Raw genomic sequence first — 19,261 nt, forward strand, 5'->3', positions numbered from 1 at the left:
AGGAGGGAAAAACCCTTGGGAGATAGATAGATATATATACATACATGTAAACGGATAAGGAGATTAAGCGGAGATTAAGCGGGTTCTGCCGGTGTTTGTTGGTCAGGCACCAGCTGGGCATCAGCTTGAAAGACGGCCAGTAGATCAGAGGTGTGCCGACTTTCACATTAACCGGAACTGGGTCTGTTTGTCTCATTGTCCTCTGTGTCGAGGACGAGACCGGGAGAGTGAAACAAAATCCTATTAGCGTAGGGGCCGTTCACATGTAATGCAGGTGTCACACAGTGATGTGGTTTAAATCAATTTGGTTCCAGACAGGCTAACTATTGAGGCATAAGTATGTTACCCACAGTTGAGGATTTAGCAAATTGGGGGCCCAATGTGAAGGTATCTATGATAACTATGGGTCACCATCCGATCTTTAAAAGAAAATTAAACATGTCGACCCGTTTGACTAAGGCCAGAAGCCCCACTGTCGTCGTTAATGCAGGTTCAGTGGCAAATGGGTCTATATGGCATACTATTCACAAGACCACAAGAAAGCACCAAAATCCAACCCGACCATACGTGCTAACTTGTTTGACTAAGGCCGGAGGCCCCACTGTTGTCGTTAATGCAGGTTCAGTGGCAAACGGTGGCAAACTATTTACCGCAATTCATTTTGAAGTGTTCATGCTGATAAGGTTTTTATTTATTTATTTATTTATTAGGTTGGTCTGTGATATGACTGTGAGTGCTTTGTTCCGTAAAAAAATACTATTGTGAGTTAAGTACCTTAACTAGACAAATACCTTACATTATGTAGGGTTAGGGTGATTTTATGTACAAAAATAGCTTGAGCTGGGTTTTAAAATTTAGCGTCATAAAACGTTCACAATAACCTTCCATCAATAGCTTGCACACTGCAGGGGTTAAAAAATGGGTGTGTACTTTGACCATTTTAACAACTGGCCAATCACAGCGTTGCTGATCGTTGTTTCTACTGTCGATATTTATTGCATTTTCATGCAATACACGAACGCGCAATGATCTCAGATAGTTTAATCCTGTCATACTAATCATCAACAGCAGGGGCATTCAAAGATCCAAATTGGCGAGATCAAAATAAGCGTGATCATCTCGGTTATCTTATTTGATCTCGGATGTAATAAGCAAGGTACGAAGAATGGACCCCAAATGATTAAATGGGTTCAATCCTACAAAATGTGATAACTTTACCATCACATGTTGTAAAAACTTTGAATTTAGACTGTGAACCTCTTTTGTGACAGTTGTGTTTGGCTCAACTTAGGCAGGTTTTTTGAAACCTAACTTAACTATGACTAAAATTTTCAGTATTTTTAATTTGTAGGTTCGCTCCAATGAGACAGTGGCGAATGAAGAATTGCAAAGAATGCTGGGGTTTTTGTCCAACCCGAAGCGTTTCAACGTTGCCATTACTCGAGCCAAAGCTCTTCTCATTGTCATCGGAAATCCACATGTTCTTATCAAGGTAAGAATTTAGGACCTGTTAAGTTAGCAAGATCATTTCTTAGCCACATGAGTACTTTTTTCAATGTTTTAATTTAATATTTTTCATATATTTGGGAAATAGTAAAGGCAATGCTTACGCACCACACATCATGTAGACCTCATACATAATTATAATGGGTTCTGTCTGCTTTTTTCGCATCCTATTGCACTGCTTGTGTCCAGTATAGACCGTTTAAAGCTTGTCCTCGATCACATGACTGCTGCTGCAAATTAGATTCAGGTTTTCTGCATCATTCCAGCCCTTTTCAAACAAATGATATTGTTTACAAGAATTATGCATAAACTTTTATTGATACAAAAGTTATAAAAGTTTTCTGTGGACAAATTGTATTATGATCATTTATTATATGGGTTCGAAAAAAGTAGTGCCCCCTGTAATGCAAAAACAAACGTTGTTGCACAGATCAGGCAAACATATGTACGAGAGTTGGTATGCATATCTCATTGAACCAAACTACTTTCCCCCCTTAAACATTTTAGCTCCGCCCAACAGGAAGTTGGTCATTTTGGATTGTTTAAAAAAGGCATGCAGTGAACTTTTAAATACTCCTTTTAGAATATTTATGCGATTGACTCCAGAAGTGTTCAACATGATCCCAAGACATTGTAGATGCTAAATTGCGAAGGGATCTTTGAAATCTCGAATGCTGTTCCCATGGCAACGTGTCAAACTTTACTTTAATTTTCTGGCATATTTAAGGCTGACAGTTACAGGCTGTGAACTTTTAAATACTCGTACACAGTGGTTAAATTGGGCCGGAGCTCACCGGAGCGCAGCTCCGCCTCCTCGGGTCCACAACACACCCTGCCGGAGCTCAGCTCCGTCTCCTTCAGCAATAGGGTTTAAATTGGGCCGGGCCAAATATTTGTAATGACATTCGGGTCGCGGTCGGTCGGGTCTTTTGAAATAAAGACGCCATTTAAACCTTTGTAATTTTGGACGGGATTAGTTTTACAGGGGGACCTCTGAGAAAATCAAGCTTCTCAGAGGTCCACTGTGATTTTAATTCCGTCCGAATCGGCCATGTCTGTGTTTTTCTCTGCAACCTCTGTAAAACTTCCAAAGCAATTTACTTACTGTTTTTGGCCAAACTCAGAGGTCTTTTGATAAATGCCATCCCGCCCGGATGCAAATGTCTGTGTCTGCTCGCAATATCTTTTGAAAACGCGGTTCTTTTGGTGTTTTGGCCAACGCAATCTGCCGTATAGGTCTTGAGTCCCATTCATTCAGCAGATATGGATGTTTTTTTTCCATTTGGCGGAATAAAATAATGAAATCAAGACGAGCTGAATATCATACACTGTTAAGACTAAACACTGTAATATCAGTAACGTTATAAGGTATAAACTCATATTGTATAGTTTAATAAAATAATGTATTTTGATTATACAAATCAATAAGTACAACCTAACTATAGTGATTGTTTTACTAACTGCTGACCAGTTTTAGCCTGGTTAGCCAGACCTACATCAAGATGTAAGGTCTGGCAACTCTTCACACAAACGGCTCAATGCAAGGGGCGGGATATAAGGTTGTCCCTCAAAATGCCTCTGCACGCAATAGGATAGCGCTATGAACAAACAGAGCAACGAAGAAGGTGACGTAGTTACCGTAACCAGTCGGCAAAACTCCAAACACATCTTTCTTGCTTAAAACGGACTTCAGTAGGGTTATTTGCTCTTCTCTCAAAGAAAAACATAAGTCTAAAGTCGCGGCCAAAGCCGCTTCAAAAGAAAGCTGTTCGCCAGCAGCAGCAGCCATTCGTTGCAGCTCTGCCCGCCCCACAGACGCTACACACGATGTGATTGGCCTGACCAAATTTTGGTTTTTGGAGCTGTTAAGTGTATTGTGAGTGCCTAGACTAAACCCTGGCAGCAAATATATTTTGCGGCCGCTAGGGTGCGTCTAGATTTCTAGGCTAGACCAGCTTATCTCTATGGCTAATTTATAAGACATGTTGATGCTGATTCAGTAAGTCGTTTTTCTTGTTAATTTAATCTTTTGGGTTATCTTATGCTTAGAATTAGTCAAGGAGATTGAGTCTTATGCCTTCTTTCAAAGTTTGATCAATTGTGCATAATAACATGTGCAACAAATGCATATAGGGTGTCAGACTCATAGATTAGCATAATTTAAAGTTCAGGTTTTAAAGTTTGGATCAACCTCTGGCACAGCTTTAAAGCTGAAACTTGTAAGTGAATTTTAAAGTATTTATCTTTGTTTGAATACCTACTCAACCTTACCTTACACATAAATACTGGAAAAAGAGCCCCTTTAGTGTAAAACACATTAAGTAATTTTACGGCGTAATTTTGAATGATGACTATTTACTGTAAATAAGGGCTCCCCCTCCCTACAAAAGCCAATTTAACCACTGCTCGTACAGGATTCATGCGACTGACATTGGAGATGATAAATTGTGAAGGCTGAAGGGACTTTTGAAGTCTTGTACGCTGTTGCAATGGCAACGCGTCAAAGTTACTTTAATTTCAGGCATATTTAAATCTCTTGCGTGCTTAGATTAACTTCAAATTTGTCACACACATCAGAGTTGTTATTCTTTAGAAAAACGGCGTTTAAACCCACGCAGAGCGAACAAGAAAACATGGGCCTATGCTTACATACTGTACAGTGGGCATATGATATCTTTATTTAGTTTTACATATTTAAAACTTTAATAATACCTTTCTTGCGCATATAGGCAGTCAGTGTTATGATTTTTTTTAATCCTTTCAGCCGTTATTCATAACAGTAAAAATATTCAGTGGCTTTGTAAATATACTACTAAAATAATGGATTAAAGTAACTTTATAAAATCTCTTAATGTCACTTATGTATTTTTTAGTTGGTCAAAACAAAATAAATGGCTAGAAATAGAACAGACATTTTAATTTAAAATGTACATATATTATAGGCGTATATTATAGGTCCTTCCAGATATCTTATCTCAGACGTTCGCAGTCAACACTTTTAAAACTTATTTATATAAAATCTAATTTATAAATAAAGTTTTAAGTTAAGACAATAATAAATATGTTTATTTTTATTGAAATAAAAACGTAGAAAATGTTATTATGGGTATAGTTGATGCAAATAAAGTGTGCAGTATACAAAAAATGCAAACAAATTATTTCTAAAAGTGGCAAGATTTAAAAAAAAAAATAAAGGTGGTATAAAGAAAGACATGAGAAAAGTAGAGGTATGCAAAAGAGCACAGTTTAGTTATTGTTAATTAAAGCGGTTTTATACACCTTTGTTTGAATTGACAAGCATTTTATTCGCACATTTTGTGATTGATTTACTGATTTATTACAGAAAATTGTTGTCAGAAGCAAAGCTATTGTACAAAGCATCTTTATATGTATGTTTTAAAGTTAAAAATTTTGTAAAAATATATTAGTATTCTTTTATATTAAGAATATAAAATTATTCTGCAATATAAATTATTCTCAACCACCACCAATAAAGTTTAAACATTATTCTTTAGAAAAAAAAACGCGTTTAAACCCGTATTGCGCGGAGCGAACAAGAAAACATATGCTTACATGCTCATTCGGCATATGATATCTTTTTTATTTAGTTTTACAGTTTTAAAAGTGGCAAAAAAGTTCTTAAAATCTAATGAATACTGGTTTTGTAAAATGTATATAACTGCAGATGCGTGCGTGGGATCCGGGCAGGTATCCTTTTCCTCCAGACCTTGACGCATGGTCGCGGGAAGGCGAGAAATATATTTTTTTTAAGTAAAAATATTTTGCACAATTGATATATTACTTATGAATATTTTAGGAAATTATTTTTGAAACACGTAGGTTATTACGTGTATTTTGGATTTTTATTTTTATTACTGTCTGTGCCTATCCGTGGCCTCATCCGAGCGCACTTTCTTTGCCTTGCGTCTTTTGAAGACATTGGTACGCAGCACCATGACCCAGAAAAGACTCACACACCTTTCCCTGATGCATGCCCACACAGAAATACTGAACTCCCTGGACATTCGTCCCCTAGCTCATGAGAGACTTTGGAATCTCTATTATACAACCGGCGCAATGCGCGACGCGAGTTTTTTCTGCGCGAGTAAAGAGCGTGTTGATAATATATTAACGGAATGACAACGCGGGTTTGTTTATTACATACATGGATGCGCAGCAGCACAAAAACGGTTTTTAATTTGCAAAAAGGATTAAAATGTAACAGATTATTATTGAGTCTCTTGGACATAAATGATGACCAATTATGAGACGTTAGAAGGCTTAAAGAGCTGCTTCATCTGTAGCTAAGTAAATAAATGCTTTGCTTTAAACAAATGCATCTACTTTTAAATGTTTTTTTTTTTTAAATGCTACCCAACGGATTTATTGTATATAATGACTCTGCACCTGTAGATATGGTGAGATGAGAAAACATTTTAAGTAATGCTTTAAAAAAAAACATTTTGCTGTCCAAGTGCTGAAATGGCTCTCCACACGTTTGTAAATTCTTTATCTTTTGTTTGTAACAAATAAAGTATTTTTACAGTACAAACCTTATATAAAGCCTATTCTAAAAATGTAATTATACACCATGTATTTCTTTATAAAAGTATACAATATCAGAACTAAACCCATCATTATTTTTGTTCAAATTATGAATTATTAATAAGTTTAAAAAAGACAGTAATAGTACTATTTAGTAAAAAAAGATCTATATAAAAATATACTAGGTATGTTAATGTGAGAATATTTTACATCTGTTAATCGACGTGTGATCCTAACTTAAAAACGAAAGTAAAATATGTTCGTCCGCATGGACATTGAAAATTGTGAAGTTTAATTAATATTATATGTTGTTATAATATTATATGTTGTATGTAAATTGTAACGAAAGTAATTCCCCCTGGTATAAGTATTTTTGCTTCTGATTAATAGCGCATATTCATCTGAGAACTGATGATGTCTGTTTGTTTCAGACCCTGGCTGTGTGCCCTGAAGTGTATATGACAATAAAGTAGTAAATCTCAATGTATTTATTTGTATTATTGTATTTTAAATAGGCCTATAGGCTCATAGGTTTTTTGGTTAAAAAAATTCACAGCACCCCCTGTTCAAAATGACTTCCAGCGGCCCTGCCTTGACGCTTTGTGTGTTCGACTTTAAATGGTGCGGCGCTGACTGGTCGGCGTATGACATCAGAGTACCGCGAGAGCAAAGGTAAAGTCGGACCATTTGTAACATTTCGACTTGCTCTCGCGGTACTTTGATGTCTTCGTTGCCGAACTGTCTGCGCAGCGCCACATAGAAACGCCCTTTGACTCTTTAAGTCAAAGTACCAGCAACATGAGAAGTGGTGGCACGCAAAAGAAAGTAAAGGTACGCAGTACGCTAAAATATAAAGTGTCTGTACTGCGAGCACTGGTTTAGTTATTTACATCGTGTGTTGCTCTTTCACCATTGTGCACCCGCGCACTCGCTCTGTAGTTTGTAGCTCGCGCTCCGGCTTCGATAAACAATGCCCGTTTCTCAATACCAAGTAGGGGAGAGTGGGGCAAAGTGAGCCAGTGGGTAAGTTGACCCACCCCCTTTATCTAGGCAACCATACAGATTTGTAGCCGTGTGACCACAAATACAGGTAGCAACCATAATTTATATTTGGCTATGTTAAAGAGAAGGACAAATAAAAAGAGTTATGATTAAAGTATGATTTTTTTAACAAAAAAAAAAGAAACTTTATACAAATTAATACATACCAGGTATAAAGGCTGTTATGTTAGAGTAGATTTATCCAGGTCTAAATATTCATACCATAAATATTGGTGATAGGCTAATGTATAAAACCATGTGAATGATTTAGCTAAAGATTAGCCTGAATTACTAAGCTAGGCAGTTTCCCAGAACGGTGGCTGTGGGGCAAAGTGAACCAGATGGGGTAAACTGAACCAGGGGTTTAACCCCACCATGAGGCACTGTAACCATTGAATATATTTCATAAAAAAAAAATCTGTGTAGTTTCGCACAACTGATTTGTTCATTTTTAAACATTTTAGAAAACATATCATGCTAAGACATTACAATATTAATTAATTTTTATGCATTTGGCGTTTTGCAGGTCCACACTGAAAAAACAAACATACCACTCAGAAACGTCCATTGACAATCTCCAAACAATAAGTTGTTCCTTAAAATCTGTATTTTCATCTGATACAGACTCAAACATGAGTGGATGACATCAGAGTACCGCGAGAGCGATTTAAAACCAACCTCCTCCGCTTTATTTCTCGCGGTACTCTGATGTCATCTGCTTGTCGGTTCTTGTGGCGCTGCGTAAAGTTGACCACACCTAAAAAATGTACTGCTAAACTCGACAGAAATGCTCTGTATACCAGCACCTCCTTTATTAATTGTATAGCAGGAAAAGTTCTATTTTACTTCTCAGCGTGATAAATAGCTTACAAGGTTTGGTGTGTGAGCGTGTGAACTGACAGTGTGTCTCATGGTGGGACTTGAGAGCCTAGGTTATATCAACATATGTCAAATTAAGTTACCTGATATCCACTTAATTTTATAAGTTATAAACATTCATTTAAAATAATATACAGCGTATGTATTAGGCCTATTTGCTTAAATTGCATTTTAACAAAGAAACTGCAAGGGTTGGAATTAAAACCCAACACGCTGGTGAAAACTGGATAAACCGGTTTTCTTTTGATTCCCTGATGATGAGGTGATCGATTAGCATTGGGGGTTGGCAAAGAATTGGCAGACCTAGGGGTGGGTGGTTTTTAATTTCTTGACTCTGTGTCACTGGTAGCTGCTAAAACAAGCAGCTAAACCATGTACAATTAATTACATTTTGGAATTAACTTCCTTCATGTCTTTTTATTTATACACTGTAAAAAATATTTTCTGAATTTTTAAGTAAAGTTAGCATTAAATATGTTTTACAAACAATTGGTTTACAAACTCTGGGATGTTTGTGATTATCATCATTCAGAAAAGTGGTGCTTGTGTTTAGACTTGTGTTTTACGTGATTAAATCAGGAAGATTACATTAGTTTCTTTTCGGTGTAGAACAGTTTGTAATCAAAATGCAGAAATATAGTATATTTATAAACATCGCTGAAACAAAGAGTGAATTAAAATTGAAAAAGTAATAAAGTTAAAGCTGCTGATAATTTTGTTTATATTTACTAGCATTTTCTGAGTGAAAAATGTTTAGATTTTGTTAAGTAGCCTAAATCCTACTCCAATTTATTTCAGTGTAGGTTTCTCATTTTTATCAGCTTTCTTTTGCTTTTCAAAGGGCCGTCTACCTTTGCTACCGCCAGTGCTTTAATGTGGGCCGGTAGGCGCCAGTACTCAGTACCGCCACTTCCAAATATAGCTCTTGAGCGTACCACCATCTCTCCCTGCGCCCAGAACGTACTGTTAGCGTACCAGTCCAGAACGCTCATTTGCACATCTGTTTAAATCAGAGGCTTAATTTAATCCTTTGGCTGCGCTGCCGCTTTTCAAAGCGCCCTTCACAATGCAAGCTACCTAATTCGTCCCACCGAGAGCAGAGACTACATTACCCATACACCTTTGAGTTTTACAAGTTAAAAGCGCATGCGTAGCTTTTGCTGCTGTCAATAGGCTTGTTCGATTTCATGCGGCGCCCCGACAGCCGCAAGACGTCACAGTATCGCGAGAGCGAGGCGAAATATGATTTCTTGAATCATTCTCGCGGTACTCTGACGTCATCCGGCTGTCGGTTCTTGCGGCGCTGCATGAAGTCGAACAAGTATAGTGTTAACAACGTGGTTCGGAGAGGTGTGTGAAACGCGCAACCATAGCTGCTCTGTTAAAATGAAAATACAATGAATACTTAATATGCCCTCCTGGTTTTAGACTCTGAGGAGTAAAAGAACAAGGTCAGAATCAGAGGACTCTCGCTGGCTGACATCCCACCAAGCCAGAATGATAGCTGCAGGTCAGATGCAAGCTTTTTCCAATACCCTTTTGTAGGTACGTGACAATCTCTGCTGTCGCGGCTGTCAGCTTGGTTCCCCTCGACGCAACTTCGGATTTCCTCAGACGATGTGCAGTGTAAAAACATTATTGAAAATGTATTATACATACTTGCTAAACTACAAGTGAACGAAATTTCAATTAATTTGAACGACGCGCACAGGAGTTTTATCACCCGCAAAATGGAAAACAATGGGACAAAATAAAGTGATGACTTTCGAGTTTCAAATGGCCAATATTTTGTTATTCTTGAACCCATAGACATGGTCTTGGTGTCCAGAGAGTATCTTTGCCCGACAGCGGCAATATGTTATTAAAAAATAAATTACATCATTATGGATAAATGAGTGCTTGCAGAATATATATATATATATATTTGAGAATGCTTATCAGTACTTTTTTGTTTCTTAAACTTTAAAGATGAATATTCTCCTTTAGAGATGGGCAATTTTCAGCAATAGCACATTATATTCAAAATTTTGAGCTTATAAAAAAGATTTTTCGCTTATTTAAATGACTTTTTTATGTTTTTATGCACGTTTAGTTTTGGTGCAATTTCATCAAAAGCTTGTAATTAAGAAATACACACAACATGCTTAACGTATGTTTTCTATATGTTAAAAATGTTGTAAAAATTGCGTATTCTTATATAATAAGAATAACAATATGATATATTTATATTGCGCTCAAAATTATTTAAAAATGGAAAAAGGAATTCTTCTCAACTACCACCAATAAAGTTTTAAAATTCTTTAGAAAAACGGCGTTTAAACCCACGTGCACCGAACAAGAAAACGTATGCTTACATACAGTCCGTGTATGATATCTTTTTTATTTAGTTTTACATATTTTTATTTATATGCATTTAATAATAGTCTACCGTAAGGTCATAATGTACACACTGTTAAAAATTATTCAGTGGCTTTGTAAATATCTCTAAAATAAATGATTAAAGTAACTTAATAAAATCTCTTAATGCAGTTATGCGATTTTTTTAGTTGGAAAATAAATTACTAAAAATAGAACAGATATTTTGTGTAAAATGTACATATATTATTTGATGTATACGCCTTAATAATATAAGTATTACATTTACAGATTATTTTAGTCAATATATTTAAAAAGGTCAGAGTAATATATTTAAGTTTTTAAAACTGTAATAATTGCATATTTCAAATTATTATTATTTCTATTTGACATCAAAAATGTGTAAGTTTTACGCCTAACTTGAAGTATGATTTACTTATATTTTCACATTGATATTATTTGAGTAAATGTAGGCAAAAAAATAAATTAATAATAAGTAGAAAAAATGTCAATTTTAAACAATCACACAGCCAACGGTTTTTAATTAGCAACAAAGAAACTGCGCATTTTGCCGATGACAAACACCTCAGAAACTCCTCGAATTTATGAATATTTACACTCACAATATGATTTTATTTCCTTAGTACAAAAGTATAACATATTATACAAATTCTCAGTGAAATGTATTAAACACCATTGCATACTTTTTATCGTGTTTCATACCATGTAAAGGGAAACATGATAGCCTAATATAAAAAGTAGCCTACTGTTCAGTAATGCAGAAAAGCGCAACATGTTAAAGCTATTAAAACGTTCAGATGCAAAAATGAACTAAATGTAAAATTAGATAAACTAGTTAATGATATTGCGTAAATGCGCTCGGTCTCTTAAAAGGTCTTCGCGAATTATTTTGTTATAAGACTCGATTATCATACATCACGTCTCTTCTACTGTAAGTACACGGAAAAAATAAGAATATGAAGAATATGTGACTGTTTATGTAACTGGCAAAAGAAAACTTCGCCAACAAAATGTTTGCCAAAAAGCATGCATTTGTAAGACATCAAAGTCTATCGCCTATACATCGATAATCCGTGTCATGTTACTTCAATATCATACAGTATACGCTCAGCATGAAGTCGAGCACACACATTGTCGTCAGTATGGCCTACATGAAACACGCCTGCCCTCTACAGGTTTTTATATTTCCTGCGTCCCCCACCGACCCCCCTTCTGCGGGATCTCGCAGAATTTCGGAAGTCTCCGCGGCATTCTGCTCTCAGAGACGCGCATTTTTAAAGGCCACATCTGTACTACTACTTACTACTTACTACTACTTACTACTTACTACTACTACTACTACTTACTACTACTTACTACTACTACTACTACTACTACTACTACTTACTACTACTACTACTACTTACTACTTACTACTACTTACTACTACTACTACTTACTACTTACTACTACTACTACTACTACTTCCTACTACTACTACTTACTACTTACTACTTACTACTACATTAAACGTACAGATAAGAAATGCACGAGGATCATGTATCACTCCAAGACCTACAAAAAAAGTATCTTGGAGCCAAGCTTTAAACCACACAGGAAGTTGGCCATTTATATTTTTCTCTGTAATTTGAGTGCACATTTTGCCATTTCTGGGCTTCGTACTTTAACGAACTTCTCCTAGAAATTTAATCAGATCATCACCATATTTGGTCTGTGTCATGTAAAGGCCTTTGCGATGCTAAATTGCGGAGATCTTGACGTTTCGATAGAGGGTGTGTCTGTGTTTTGCAATAAAACAGAAAGTTGTTCTAACTCAGGCTTAAAACGTCCAATCTGGCCCACGCTTCACATGTTTGATAAGTGTCCAGACCTGAACATCAACATGGCAATATTCAGTAAAAGTTAAAGCGCCACCTGCTGGCAGCAGGAAATGCCATGTTTTATACTGTGATTTACTTCTCTTAGAAATTTATTTAGATCATCGTCATATTTGGTCAGTCTGAACTTAAGAAATTCACAATGTTAAATTGTGAAGATCTGTAATTTCTGTTAAAGGGCGTGTCAGTGGCGGTCTGGCAAAGTTTAATGTTTCACCATGTGATGGATCTGCCCTGAGCCTTAGCAAATCACAACGAAAAAATGAGTCCATCGCCACAAAACAGGGAGCAAACTAATCTTCAACTGTGACAGTTTTTATTAAATCTTGTTTATGCAAGACAAAATGTGATCAAACCTCATTAAAGAGGAAAAATATGCAAAAATTGGTTCGTTCATTGGGAAAATCTGGTATACAAAAAAAAGGACATCATGGGGCTTTAGCCTCTCAAATTAACAGAGGACAAATCCAGCACCACCTGCCTCCGGATACCATAAGAAACAAAGAACAAAAAACTCTCTCTAGACAACACATACACTGAATTTATAAGAGGTGGCCAGCATCATGAAAACAAGAAAGGGGAGACCAAGGCCGCGTTATCCTAATGGGCAACATGGGCTGCAGCCCAGGGCCCCGAACACTAGGGGGCCTCCGAGACAATTCTATTTTGAGTTTTTAAAAGCATTTTGATTGACGTAATTATGCTACCTAGAGCAGAGGCCCCCAACCACTGGGTCGCAAGAATGTTGTGAATTTTTTTTTATAGCTACGTAATAGCTTATGGGATATTTTGTCCTTTAAGAGCCGACAAATAACATCGATCATTTCACAAGGGTACAAGGCCGCGGTCTCTCTGGGACCTTCAGCCCACCAGGAAAAATTATAAATGGAGTACTAGATTAAAACCTTGGATACTGTACATAATCTATGCAGACAGCATCCAAGACATAATCTATTAAAGACTTCTCCCTGTATTAATTTAGTGTAAGAAGGCTGTGTCTTTATTTCTTGTTTGTGTATGCATCGACTTTTTTCTTAGTTTAACTGTTGGATGGATGCATGAATAGCCATCTTCTGTGGTAAGTCCTTACATTAAAAAAATGTATATGCAAAAGCGAAGTTGTAAGATAAGGCAACATGCATGTTTATTCTGTTTCATGTTTATTTCGTTTCGTTTTGTATAGCCCTTTTTATTTTTTTATTTCTGCACCCGTTGCAACTGCGAGCAGCAGAGCAACCTGCCTTCGCTTTTTAAAAATAGTATGTGTTGATAATAAACGTTTAAACTAACATTGTGATATGCTGAAAAATTTTTTTAAATAGTTTGTTATTATAAGTGTTGATTTGAGAGGCTCAATTCATCATACATGTCGTCAACTTGCTGTCGGCCGCTAACCGTTATCATAAAAACTTTAACAAACAAAAACTGCTCTAAAATGTAAATAAAAAAGAAATATAACTATTTTTCAATTTTAAAAAAAACTGAACTGCTTTAATTGCTGCAAGAGTACACGTGTACAAGCTGTGTAAGCAGTTATTTTTTGCTATTTCTGCGGATTTCTTTTGCAAAATCTATGCAGAATTTTGCAGAATGATTTAAAATGTTTTAAAACGATGCGAGAGAATGTGTGCTGTGAATATTACAAAAAATAAAATATTTTATAACATATTATACATTTTATTAAAGGATTACCCTGAATTAAACTAGACCAACATGAACCAACAGATAATGGATAATGTGCTTTCACGACCATAGAGTTTTTTATTATATACATATATTACTGTCTACAGTGTAACAGTAAAAAGAAAAGGCTTCTCGTAATAAATGTAGCGTATATAGCAAGATAATTTCATCAGTTTAACAACACAATGTATATATATTTATCTTGTAAACGGATTTGAAATAATAAATAATTGTCGCGTCACGTAGCAAGAGAGACGATAGAGATCTCATTAACTTCTCCGCAGTAAGTTTTATTTCAAATTTAAGTTTTACATATTAAATAGACTATTAAAAAGTTTGTGCTTCTCTCATAAAAACCTCACAGCAGACAGCACAGACTTCTACTCACAAACATACGCGATGCAGTAACTATATCTGCGGAAACAGATTCCTAATGGGGAGAATTAAAAAGTTCGGACTCGGGTCGGACTCGGGCTGAGAATTCTGGGCTCTACTACTTTTGCATCAACTTGATTTTAATAATTTAAATGAGGAATTATATTTAAAGAAGAACAGACAGAAGCACTTTTAGTTGTGAGTTGCATTTAATAAATGTTATTTTCTGGGCTGTTTCTGATTGTAAAATTATTACTTGATAATATTGTTTAATTTATTTAAATAATTTTAGCCTACTTTTGCGTCAACTTGATTTTAATAATTTAATTGAGGAATTATATTTAAAGAAGAACAGACAGAAGCACTTTTAGTTGTGAGTTGCATTTAATAAATGTTATTTTCTGGGCTGTTTCTGATTGTAAAATTATTACTTAATAATATTGTTTAATTTATTTAAATAATTATTTTTAGCCTACTTTTGCGTCAACTTGATTTTAATGATTTAATTGAAGAATTCTCTTTAAAGAAGAGCAGAAAGAAGCACTTTTTGTTGTAAGTTTTATTAAATAAATGTTATTTTCTGGGCTATTTCTGATTGTAATATTATTTGATAATATTGTTTAATTTATTTAAATAATTTTAGCCATTTAATGTTGCACATACGCTGTAAAAAACACTGGATTTACAAAAAAATATAGACAGTGCATCGTTTTTGCATCCCCTTTTTTTAGTACGTTTTACTAAAAAAAAATTCGCAATGGGGCACTTAGTAAATCCAGCCTTTATTTTTTTCAGTGTATATTGGGGGGGCCTCAAACCAGCATTAGCCCAGGGCCTCACAAAGGCTTAACCCAGCACTGGGGGAGACAAAACAATACACATTTTCACAACAGTAACAACACAAACCCTGAAATAAACTCAATACATTCAACTAAATTTAGAGCCATGGATAAACTTTAGTCAATGCAAAAAGATGTCTATTAAACAAAATCACAATAATCAAGACATCACATTTTCCAATGTCCCCTCTAATACATCTAAGTTGGTACAGTCCAATTTCCTTAGATTTCCCATAAAACAGATCAACTTCCTGTTTGAATCTCTTTGTCACCAGGCTGGTCCTTTCAACAACACACCAGGAATTAAACATTTAAAGTCATCTTTACTATAAAATAAACTTTAACAATTTGATCCATATTTTATAAATCACATTTTAGCCCAAAGGGAAATTTTAACTGGTTTAAATGTTTTAATCTTAAGCCACATAACTAAGCCTGTGCACTGACTCAGTACAATGACAAATAAAGATCTTAAACCAAACCAATATAGTAATGTCCTTTTATTTATTAATCAATGCAAAGGTGAATGTATAAAAATTGTGTGGCTTAAATCCATGAGAAAGCTGTTTTAACTCAGGCATACAATGTCCGACCTGTCACAGACTTGATATATTTGACAAGGTTCCTGGCCTGAACTCATCAATATAACAAAGATCAGTTACAATCATAGCGCCACCTGCTGCACTCAGGAGGTGTGGCACATCAAAGTTCCCTTGAACATCCACCTATATTTACCCACTTAAATTTAAATCCCCTTTGTTCACTACTTTACTAAGGCCATAGGGTGGCGGTACCCATGCGTGTGAGGGCCCTACCATCGCTGCTTGCAACTTTAATTTAAACTGTTTTCCACTCATACCAACCTGTCTGAAGGCCAGGCTCTCGTAGACAGGGATGCTTGTTGTTCCGCTACCATAAAAACTTCCTTATCCTTAGGATATGCTTCTCACAAATGTTTTCCTTCACTTAGCAGTGGACAGCTCTGCACCTTTCTTAGTGGCACTGACAAAAACATTACTTTTCATGATAGCTTCCAAAAATTCATTAAAGGGATAGTTCGGCAAAAAATGATATTAAACCCATGATTTACTCACTAAGGGGTCCACATCCTTCAAGTCCAAAAATGTGCATCTATCCTTCATAAAATAATTCCAAACGGCTCCAGTGCAGACCTGCCAACCTGTATGCATTTTGCGTAGCAGGTACTCATTTTGACCTCAAAGTATGGTGGTACGATTTGTCACTAAACTACGCAAAAACCTGGTGACACCTCTGTCGCGCAAAGTACTCAAAACAAGCAACAGAAAAAATAAAAATGTCCAATCATAGCACTGGGCTCGTCCACCAAAAAGAAGTTAGGATGATTGACAAGTCGTTTGGCCAATCAGTAACAAGAGTCTGCTATCGACGGAACCACAAACTCCGTCCTCCACCCGCAGTTTCAGACAATCTTTTTCAACGGAGAGTTAAGACGTCTCACCCCTAAGGTAAACTGGTCAGGGTGGATGTGCAAAGCTAAAATAATGAATAAGCTTAATCCTATAAAAACAATCACCCACAAAGCAGGGGCTGGAGGGCTACGGCGTTCTAAACAGTATACAAAATGTCAAAAATATATGTAAAACGAAGGTGCTCTTTGGGAAATAAGCTAAATTTCAAAAACAACAAAAGGAAACCAAGGCACTCTTCTAAATTATAAAACCGCTTTAATAAAGGTGCTAGTTCATAATAGAACTTAAAAATACCACCAACATGTTTCGGCCTACATCTAGGCCTTCATCAGGGCACAAGTAGCAAAAATGCTACAAACACAGTTAAAGAGCACAGTAATTAGCCAGCTGATCCACTCCAGAGTGGGTGGGGTCAACCTCTCCAAATCAAACAGGCCTAAAGTAGGCAATGTATCAGAGCAATCAAAAAACAGACAACCAAAAAAAAAAAAAAATTAAAAAAGAAGAAGGAAATTAAAAAAAAGTTAACATATCAATACTATCATTAAGACCCGGAAAAGTCATTGCATTAAAAATTGTCTGTGAATCCAGCGACTCTCCTTCTGATTAAGAATCCTTTGCCTATCACCTCTTCTAGAAGATAAAGGGACATGATCAATCCCCAAGGCAGAGAAAGAAGCCAAGTTACCATCATGTACCTCATTAAAATGTTTCACCATGGCATAATCACCATTCCCTACTCTGGCTGCATATCTATGCTCCGCGAGTCGGTCCTGAAAGCGACGTTTCGTCCGCCCTACATAAAAAGCATCACACATAGCACACTTCAAAATATAAATAACAAACACTGTCTTACAATTTATGAAATGTTTAGTGACGTATGTTCGTTGTGTACCTGGGTGAGTGAACCCTTTAACCTTGGTGACTATATCACATTGTTTACAATGGCCACATTTAAAAGTACCATTCGGAACTTTAGGTAACCAAGTGGTCTGTTCTCTTGCTGGGAGGTGGCTATGTACCAACCGATCATTTAATGTGGGCGCTCTTCTAAATGAAAAAACTGGGGGTTCCTCAAAAATATCCCTCAAAATGTCATCACATCGAAAAAGATCCCAGTTTTTTCTTATTACCTGCCGTATACGTACAGCCTCTGTACTATAACGTGTAGAAAAGTATACCCTCTCTTTCTTCAAAACAGCAGGCTTTCTTTGTAGTAGAGACCTACGCTCAAGAGAAGTGGCTCTTTCAAGTGCCCTATCCAGCGTAATCGCCTGATAACCTCTCTCCCTAAAACGACCATACATCTCTTTACTTTTCATGTTGAATTCATGATCATCATCACATATTCTCCGTAATCTCTGGAATTGACCAAAAGGAATATTTTTAATCAATGTAGAAGAATGAAAGCTTTTAGCATGAAGTAGAGTATTTTTATGTGACTCTTTCCTAAATATCGTGGTATGCAAAAAACCTTCTTCATCCTTGTAAATTTCTAAGTCCAGAAAATGGATTTTATGTACATCATATTCAAGAGATAACCTCACATTGGGATTAGCCGCATTCAAATACTCATGGAAACTCATCAGTTCTTCCTCCGTACCCTTCCACCATAAAATCACATCATCAATGTACCTTGCCCACCAGATGATCTTATCTCTGAACACATTCGTCTCATTAAAAACAAAGTCCTCCTCCCATTTGCCCATAAAGAGACCTGCATAAGATGGACTAAAGCAAGCCCCCATGGCACAACCCTTAACTTGTTTAAAAATCTTGTCCTGAAATAGAAAAACATTATTATAAAGTGTCCATTCAGTTAGTTTGACAAGAAAATCTGTGGGGGGAAAGGAGTTTGATGGAAGAGGACGTTTGTCCAAAAAATGCATCAAGGCCTTGTGTATGTTCAATATTGGTATAAAGGGCCTCAACATCCATGGTAACAAGTAAAGACTCTGGTCCAATAAATTTGTGTTCATCAATTTTACACAAGACATCAGTGGTGTCCTGTATATAAGCCGGTAAAGTTGGAAGTAATGGCTTAATAAAATAGTCCACATATTTAGAGATCGGTTCCATGAGTGTCTCATTGCCCGAAATCACAGGCCGTCCAGGTGGATTAATCATGTCCTTATGTACTTTGGGTAAAAGGTAAAATGTCGCCATCCGAGGGTCAGGTTTAAATAAAAAATCAAATTCTTGTGTAGAAATCAAATTATCCTCTACGCCTTGAAGAAGCATTTTGTGAACATCCTGTGTTAATATTTGTATAGGGTTGCTGGTCAAAGGCATATAAAATGTAGTATCCCCCAGCTGTTTGAAAGCTTCTTGAGTATATTGATCATAACCCCACACAACTGTAGCACCCCCTTTGTCTGCCTTTTTAATTACAAAGTCCTTGTTATTTGAAAGGTCTTGTAAAATCTTTCTCTCCTCTTTTGTCAAATTCTGATGATGTGTATTCTTCTGTGACAAAATGTTCTCTATTTCATAGTTAACCTTTTTCTCAAAAGTATTAAGTGTAGTGTTTTGTATCATAGGGCAAAAGGAAGATTTAGGTTTAAAAGGGGTAACTGATCTTAAAGCAGGCTGTGTAACATTCAATTTATGCCATGCCTTTAGATGAAGACTTCTGTAAAACCTAAACAAGTCTATTTTCACATCAAAATCTGAAGCATAATAAGTAGGG

The 19,261-nt window shown here is 36.1% G+C and overlaps 1 protein-coding gene across 1 annotated transcript in view; it reads left to right on the plus strand.

The window, feature by feature from the left end:
- Positions 1 to 19,261, plus strand: part of mov10l1 (Mov10 like RNA helicase 1) — a 308,056-nt gene that overhangs the window by 271,946 nt on the left and 16,849 nt on the right. The window contains exon 24 of the mRNA XM_065272934.2: positions 1,352 to 1,492. Coding sequence (XP_065129006.1) covers positions 1,352 to 1,492 — 141 coding nt within the window. The remainder of the gene's footprint in view (positions 1 to 1,351; positions 1,493 to 19,261) is intronic.

The sequence above is a fragment of the Paramisgurnus dabryanus genome, chromosome 6 (genome assembly GCF_030506205.2).
Source record: "Paramisgurnus dabryanus chromosome 6, PD_genome_1.1, whole genome shotgun sequence".
In the NCBI taxonomy this organism is placed as follows: domain Eukaryota; kingdom Metazoa; phylum Chordata; class Actinopteri; order Cypriniformes; family Cobitidae; genus Paramisgurnus; species Paramisgurnus dabryanus.